Source organism: Balaenoptera acutorostrata, chromosome 10 (assembly GCF_949987535.1).
Source record: "Balaenoptera acutorostrata chromosome 10, mBalAcu1.1, whole genome shotgun sequence".
NCBI lineage: Eukaryota > Metazoa > Chordata > Mammalia > Artiodactyla > Balaenopteridae > Balaenoptera > Balaenoptera acutorostrata.
In genome coordinates this window covers 11533617-11542374 of record NC_080073.1, presented here as the reverse complement: position 1 = coordinate 11542374, position 8758 = coordinate 11533617, and the positions used below count along the sequence as shown (strand labels likewise).

Sequence of the window (8758 nt, the reverse complement as noted above, 5' to 3'; positions counted from 1 at the left end):
TAAAATTTGAAAACCTTGCAGATATTTTAATGTACTTTTTAGTTAAATTAAAGTTTTGAACAGGTGACTCATTTACATGGTTGAAAGTGAAAATGATATAAAAAGATATCCAGAGAAGGCTCGTTCCCATTTCTGCCTCTGACTATCCAGTTTCCCTGACCCCCATAGAAAACTAGTCTCCCAGTATCTCTTTATGCAACTACAATACATATTTGTATATATGTACATATATATTCTTGTTTTCCCATCTTATACTGAAGATGTCATTTAATACAGAGTTGGCCCCTTGCATTTACGTTCCTTCAAAATATTTCCTGGACATCATCCCATATCACTTTATATAGAACTTTCTCATTCTTTTTTAAACAGCTGTATAGTATTCCCTTTTGGGAACATACTAGAGTTTTCACTTCCCTACTGATAAATACTTGTGGCTTCCATCTTTTGTTATGTACGACAGGGATTTCCATGCTGTATCCCCAGAGTATTGAAGTCTTTCTGCACAGAGCGGACTGTCAATAAACAATTGTAGAGAGGATGAAAGATGAATGAACCAATATGAATGAGCCAAGGAGTGTAGTAGGAAAGGAGCCCAAGGGCGGCTCGCAGGTACGCGGTGCTGCACGGAGGCCCCACCAGGTGGCGCTGTGGGCGGCGGGCGCGCCTGGCCGTGGGGTTGGGGGTGGGGGCCCGCCGCTCTTGCCGTGGGCGCAGACGGCAGCGCGGGGACGAGCGTGGGGGTAGGGCGAGTCATATGACCCGTTCGGCTTCCTGGCTTCGGCCGCCGCCGCTGCCAGCCCGTGCCCGCCAGCGTCGCGCCGGGGTCCCGAGGAGCCGTTTGGGGGGTCCGAGCCGAGGCCCACTTGTGTGGAGGTTGTCGCCCCCGCTGCCTGCCCGCTCGCCTGTCCGTCCTCCCTCCCGGCCGCCATCATGCTGGCTCTCATCTCCCGCCTGCTGGACTGGTTCCGCTCGCTCTTCTGGAAGGAGGAGATGGAGCTGACGCTCGTAGGGCTGCAGTACTCGGGCAAGACCACCTTCGTCAATGTCATCGCGGTGAGTGCCCTCCCGCTCACCCGCCCGGGGCGCCGCAGCCCGCGAGTCCGGCGCGGGGTCCGCCCGCAGGCCCGGCTTGAGGGTCCTCTCAGCGCGGCGGGGCTCTTGGGAGTGTGCGTGTATTGGGGGAGGGAGTAGCGGTGCTTGTCACCTCCCCTAGGGTCAGGACTTGCAGCTTCGCGTGTGTTGGTGGCTGAAGTGTAGCGCTGAGATTGGCAGCTGAAGGGTTAATTCCATTTAGTTGTCTTCTTCCAAGCGCCGTGTTCTTATCGCGGCCGGGGTTTGGAAAGGGTGGAATTGGGCTTGTCACATGTTTAAGGCGCTTGGGGGATTGGGGTTTCCTTCGGGTTTGGTCTGTGAGGGCAGCGGAAGGGTTAACTCCAGCTTGTCACTTTCCTGAAGGGTGGGATTTGGCGAGTCCGTGTGTCCGTGAGAAAGCATAAAAATTGAGATCCTCTCAACTAGCCACTCGGGACGAAGAGCTCCGATGTAGGAAAGCAGGGGACCGGTGGGGACTCATTCGTGAATTCTGTGGGCAGCTTCTCCGCTGTAATGCAGTTACTGGTTTTCACCCGTTTCCCGAGGGGCCAAGATCAAGTTGATTGTGCTGCGCTCACCGGTAAAGCTGGGGAGAGACATTTCCAGCCAGTCCAAAGTAGTGCAGAGCTTTTATTTTATATTACTTTATTCTATACTTTATTTATCTAATTGAAGTATAATTGATTTATAAATGCACAGCTTTTATTAAGCCGAGCAGTGAGGGGGTCTCTGCATTTCTAGTGCTAAATGTCCTCATCTAGGGGGTAAGATCTGCAGCCAGCGTAAAGTTAACTACGTTGAAAAAGCGGGGGTGGTCTTTTGTGATGGTGCTTCTTAAATGAAGGGAGGGGAAGGGTCTGGGCAGGAACATAGCTTATTCCACGCCCAGGGAATGGGTGTCTGGGAGGGAAATTGCCCTGAGAACCTATACACAATGTGGTGTTTATTCAGCAGTGATTGAGGGGAAGGAGGATGATTCAATTTTGCTTGTTTGGTTGGCTGGGGAAGGAGTAAGAGCGAAAGATTCTCATCAATCTTTATTTACAGACCAGGAGTTGTTGTGACTCAAGTCTTAGCTGATACGAGCTTGTGCTTGTCCAGCTACTCCAAAGAGAGATGGCAGCAGTTCCTCCACCGTTTAGATGATGGGTGAAAAAATAGGCGACTAGCTGTCCAACTGGTTGGGTTACTGGAATTATTCAAACACGCCTTCCTTGTTGGAGAACACAACTTGTGTAACTTGTGACTCTTAGTCCTTGCAGTTATAGAGCAACAGGAATGAGTAAGACTTGGAGAAATAGAGATCAGCAGAAATCCAGACTTCCTTTGAGGAATGTTGCATATAAACCTAAAGAAAATTTGCCTACTTTTTTGGCTCTTTTTGTATAATATGATTGGGGGGGTGCTTGAGATGACTATTTTTTCAACAGTCATAGAAAAGTGGAATGTGTATCTAATACCACTAAAATTAGTAAGGAAAAACGTCGGGCTAAGTATCCATATTCGAACTTTTATATGATGTGGAAAAAGATCAGCCTGAGTGCAGCTGAGCTCATTTAACTGTAAATTTTCTGGTATTCCTTCGAGATAAGAATTGGTGTCTCCTCCTAAATTCTATCTTTTTGACAAGACTGAATTAATTTATTGTGTATATAGGTGTATTATTACAGTCAGTCTTGTGTGTTGCAGAGAAGCAGTTATTCTCGGGAAACCTAAAAAGAGTTTAGTAAATCTTTGAGGAACTTCTAAAAATACAAGCTCGATTTTCATGCTTATGTTTTCAGTAGGCAGTGTAGCTTAATATAATGAGCATGAACTTTGAAGTCAAGCATCCCTGGGTTTGCAGTCTGGCTCTGCCACTTAGCAGCCTTGTATCCTCTTTCAGTCCTTGATTTCTCATCTATCAAGAGGAGATAATAATAGGTTTCTTACAGAGTTGCTGTGAGTACATGAAATGACAGATGTTAAGTGACTCACATCATGCCTGCCTATAGAAGGGGTTAGATAAATGGTAACTGCTGTTATTATTTGTAGTGGGTATACTCGTTTAATGCAGAAATGATATTTTGAAAAATATTCAGAAAGGAATTAGCTGGGGTCATTTCTGTCTTTGAATTTGTGTATGTATCCAAATGTGGAGTGCGGTAGTGGATTCCTAGATTGTGGCAAGTAATCACATCATGTTCTCCCTCTTCCCCCCTTTTTTGCATTAGATTATTTTAACATCTGGAAAGCTGTTGAACTCAAAGTGAACTATTATTTTAACGTTAGACTCTTCGTTGCGTTTTGTTTTGGCCGCGCGGTGCGACTTGGGGGATCTTAGTTCCCCGACCAGGGATTGAACCTGGATCTTTGGCAGTGAGAGCTCTGAGTCCTAACCCCTGGACCGCCAGGGAATTCCCTATACCATTCTTTTTGAATGATATGATGTGGGTAGGTTCTGTTAAGAAAAAATCGTGACAGTAATTGCCCGTGGCCTTTAAGATGCTGGAAAAAAGAGACGTCAGTAAATTTCATGCCTTTTTTTAAACCTCAGACTCTAACCTAATCTGTGGTTCTTATAGAATATATTGAGGTTGAGGAAAAAGTTAGTAATTAAAAGTGAATTTACAGAGTTTTAGATAGAAACAGTGTGTCCAAAATAGTAAATTTAGCTTTATCTTAAAAAAAAATCAACTGCATTATTCTTTGTATAAAGTGTTTGATTTATAGACTCAGAAATTCAGCCGCATTGAATACTATGTGTTACTTTAGAAAGTTGGCCGTTTATTTCTCAAATTCAACAAGTAACTTTCCAGGTAGGAAAAGCTTCAGGTGAAGCCAATTTTCTTAGGTAAAAATCAACTTTTTGTAAACATCTAATTAAAATGTGTCTGTATTTCCTGCCTTAAAAGTTAAGAAAACTTTGAGTGATGTCATTTAACTTACTCAAAAGGTTTGTGAAGCTGAGTTACTTATATGCAGGGTTTGGTCCATTCTGAAATTAGGCAGTTTGCTTACGGAGAGTTTCAGTCCTCAAATTCATATTCTTATGGTTTCAAACCCCAAATGATACTTCATGTTATCTAATGTTTTATGTAGAGACACTTAATATACATAGTGTTCTCTTTGGAACATTAAGAAACACCTCTAGTCTTTTAATTTTTTTGATTAGTGTTAGGAAATGAAATACAGCCCATTGCTAAGTATTATGGCAGTTATTACATAATAAAGCACGTGTCTTGTATGTGTAATATATGTTGAGTAATCTTTATTTTTAACTGAGACCCTTAGATGGGTTATAGGATACTTACGAAGAAATGTTTAATAGGATTTACCAAAATGTTATGGGATAAGTTTTATAGACATTGTGTATTTTTGAAATTAGTAGTATTATAAAAATTTGTCTACATTTTTGTGAAGTGTCGATAGCTGAAAGGTTAATCCAAGGAAAAGTTTATTACTGCTGAGAATTAGGAAAAGGAGATATTTGGAAAGATTGTAGAAATCTGGGCCTAGAATAATTTTTTTAAGAGTTTGTAAAAACCTTAATTAAGTGGTCTAATTTTACCCTCATTTTATAGATGTAGCTAGGAGATCCAGAAAGGTTAAGTGAAATTCCTAAGGCTAATTAGTAGCAGAGATAAAATTAGAACCCAGGACCAGTGCACTTTACTTATATGCCTCTGTAGATCTACCTGAGGTTAGAACCATAGAGCTGTGAATTGGGAGCTCTTAATCCTTTAAACATCTTTTTTGAATGTAAATATACTCCTCTTACAAATCTGGATAGCATTTTAGATCCAACCTTCTTAAGCATATTGACTAACGTTTGAGGAATATACACACACACACAGTGTTTGTGTGTGTGTGTATTTGAGGACATGAATTAGAGGAAAGAATGATAATCTATGGAAAGTAGCAGTAGTGGAATATTATAATACTGTGTTTGGACATTTAAATAACTGGCTAACAGGCATTGTTGGGTTATTGAACTACATTTAATATCTTTTAAGAGCAGAAATAGTTCTGTGATCAGAGTGCTTCTTATTGAATTACTTTGGGGTAAGAAGAGCAAAAATAGTTTTTAAAGAAAACATGGTCACCTGTAAAGTTTAGTAAATCTGAAACTTGACTGTAGGAGCTGGCCTTCCAGTGAGGTCATCTTCAGATACAGATTCAGAGTTGTGGAACAGGAGGCACCCTGCCAAGGAGCATTTCTTCAAAGTTCTTTACCCCCTTCCTCTTTCCCATTGTGTTTTCCATGCAGGCTTGGAATCTCAAAGCAAAATGTTCTCCTTAAGAAGCTGTTAAGAGTGCATTAGGCACTTTAAATTACTAACTTAGAGGATATTTCACAGCTTAAAGCACTACGTTTCTCAGAGATAAAGTGGAATGTCAGTGAACATGGATATGAAATGCATTGCACCTATTAAAGAATAGTTATTTACATATTATTTTTAGAAGATCTTGTTTTCGTAGTTATCAAAATAGCACAGGGTCATTAGTAGAAATTTGAAAAGAATACTGTAAAATAGAAGAAACCACTTGTTATCTCCACCATCCAAGGTTAACTACTGTCAGCATACCAGAGTATTTCCTTTTCATTTTTTTAAAAAAACAGTATATATCTAAATGGCTAAAAAAGTCTTGAGATACTGTTTATAATGTTTGTATCCTGGTTTGTTTTCTTTTAATTACGGTGTACACATTTTTCTGTGTCTAAAACCATCTTTAATTTCTTCATAATTTATCCTGTTATAGCATATCTTGTGGATATATCATAATATATTTGATCATTTCCTCATTATTGGACAGTTGAGTGGTTTCCAGGGTTTTGCTGTTGTACATCAGTTTGATCTGCATTTCCTGAGGATGGGTTCCAGAGTTGGCGTCACTGGGTCAAGGCTATGAACATATTTCATGTCGAATGGCCAAATTGCTTTCCAGAAAGTATGCACTCCTACTGAGAAGGTCTTCTGAACAAAACTTGGACTTCATTTAAGCACTTTGTCCTGTGGTATTTTTAGGGCATACTTAGTTTTGTTGGTAAGGTAAAGTTAACCAGCAGTATTTTTAAACTATCCTATCAGATAATTGCTCTGTTTCTGTGTTTAATGTTTTAAGAAGTACCTATTTATGCTTCAGCAACTGCTAAGACTGCGACTATAGAGAACATAATTCCTTTTTCAATTTTCTTTTTACTGAACTTTGCAGGCAAGCCTTATAAATACAGCTCATCCCCTTTAGCTATCACAGCCTAATTTGTTTTAAACTTCCTGGTGGGTTGCATTAGGGGTTTGTGTTCCAGAATTACGGCATGTTTCCGTGCAGTCCTTACCTAATCTTGCCCTGTTATAGTGGGATGCTGCTCAGTTTTTTTTGGGGGGGGGGGTGTATTAAAAGCAATTTTTCCTAAACCAGAGTCTAAGAAAGTTTGCCAGGTAGACCACTTTTTGAAGCTATAGCGTATGAAATTTTTAAGTTTATAACTTGAGTATCACTTATACTTGTAAAAGTTGATTCATGTCTTTTGAGCTCTTGTATGAAAAAAACAAAGGAAAAAAATATTAACCTGTCTGCTGCATAGGTCAAAATCAAACAATAATTTAAGGCATTTAGTTTTTCTGAGACAGGACAAACCAAAATTGAAATCTGTAATGGAGTGATTTGAGTTAATTTCTTTCTTCAAAGTAAAAACCACAAGTCTTACATTCTATTGTGCTATTTTTTTAAAGGTTACATTGGTTTTTTGTTTTTAATAAATTTATTTTATTTATTTATTTATTTTTGGTTGCGTTGGGTCTTCGTTGCTGTGCACGGGCTTTCTCTAGTTGCAGCGAGCAGGGGCTACTCTTCATTGCAGTGCGTGGGCTTCTCATTGCGGTGCTTCTCTTGTTGTGGAGCACGGCTCTAGGCGTGTGGGCTTCAGTAGTTGTGGCTTGCAGGCTCTAGAGTGCAGGCTCAGTAGTTGTGGCGCACGGACTCAGTTGCTCCGTGGCATGTGGGATCTTGCCAGACCAGGGCTCGAACCTGTGTCCCCTGCATTGGCAGGCGGATTCTTAACCACTTTGCCACCAGGGAAGTCCCGTTATATTGTTTCCTAAATTAGATATTGGATCTTGTATTTGGATCTGATTTCATAGTTTGCCCAGTTTTATATAGTAGAATAAGATTCTTATTTCATATCCTGACAGAAACTTTTTTAAAAAATTAAAATGTTAGTAAAGCTTTAGGGTTCATTTAGAAATTGTCTTTAAGAATACTGTATTTTTAAAAAATTATAATACTGGCAAAATAATTTTAGGATTCAGGTATCTAAGTAGTGACACTTCTCTTGAAAATTGAGGCCTTTCCTCCTAAACTGGGCTAGAAAAGTAATCATTTGTTAAAAAAAAAAATTGATGATTGGCAAAATGATTCTAAAAATGTCTTTTGTATCAATTTACTTGATGACAGTTACTTAGGCATCTACCAAAATAGTGTTACTGTAAGAATGTATTTTGAGCCTAAATTAGTTGGTATGTGAATGTGGTATGGTTGAGCTTATTTGGAATATGTACAAGTGGCTACATGAATTAGAATGCTTGGAGGTTGGGAGTTGAAAGCCAGACTGTTTAGGTCCAGATCCTGACTCTTAACACCTGTGCTATTTTTGGCAAGTTATTTAACCACTCAGTATCTGCTTCCTTACTAGTAAAATGGGAATAATAGTAGTTTGTACGTCATGGAGTTATTACGGGTTTATACTTGTAAAACACTGAGCGGTGATCAGAATAAGGCATGTGTTAGCTGCTGGGTTAGCATAATGTGATCTCCTTGAGAGCAGGGAATTCTCTCTTTTTTGTTCACTGATGTGTTCCAAGTGTCTTAAACAGTTTCTGGCATATACTAGGTGCTAACATGTATTTTCCAATGGACAAATATTACATTTAAAATATAAAATTAAGAACAAATGTCTTTATGAATCCATATTCATATTTCAGTATGCAAAGTGTAGCATAATGTTAGGAATGAGAGTTTTGGAGTCTGACAGATTTGGATTTGAGTATTGACTTGGCTATATATCACTTGTATTAGCATCTGTGTGTTTCATTTTTTCCTCCTCTGTAAAATCTAGATGGTCAAAGAACTGCCTCCTGGAGTGGTTTTCAGAATGACATGAATGTATGTAAAGTGCTTAGCACTGTGCCTGGCACATAGAGAGCGCGCTAAATGGTAACTGTTATGTGTCAGGAGTAACGTTTGATGTAATCATCAGCCTTGATGCTCAATTATTGTTTAGATTTCTCTTAATTATATTTAAATATTTGTAGCTTTTGTTTAGGAAGTAAGGTTTAGTTTTGTTTAATTCTTGGAAAAGTTTTGAGCACGTTATATTTTATCATGTTGAATTTTTTTGATAGCTGAGATGGGCTGGTAGAAAAAATGTTTTAGCCTCCTGGATAGGCTAGTTGTTTTTGATGGACCTACTCATATAATTCTTCCTTTTAGAAGATGAGGTTAGTAGACTTACGTACTTCTCCTTGGACAGTGTGTGTGTGTGTGTGTGTGTGTGTGTGTGTGTGTATAATTGTATTATTTGTTATGGAAAGAATTTACAGGGAATTGGAAATATGAGTTGTTCTTTTGTTTGTCCCACCACTGACTAATGGCAGGACTGTGGGCAAGTCATTTAACTTCTCTT

The 8758-nt window shown here is 39.5% G+C and overlaps 1 protein-coding gene across 1 annotated transcript in view; it reads left to right on the top strand.

Annotated features, from left to right (window-relative positions):
• The first annotated feature begins 721 nt into the window (after positions 1-721).
• ARL8B (ADP ribosylation factor like GTPase 8B) overlaps positions 722-8758 on the top strand; it is a 62320-nt gene continuing 54283 nt past the window's right edge. Inside the window, 3 exon segments of the mRNA XM_007192485.3 lie at positions 722-838; positions 840-887; positions 889-1053. Of these exon segments, the coding sequence (XP_007192547.2) occupies positions 755-838; positions 840-887; positions 889-1053 (297 nt within the window). The 5' untranslated portion in view covers positions 722-754.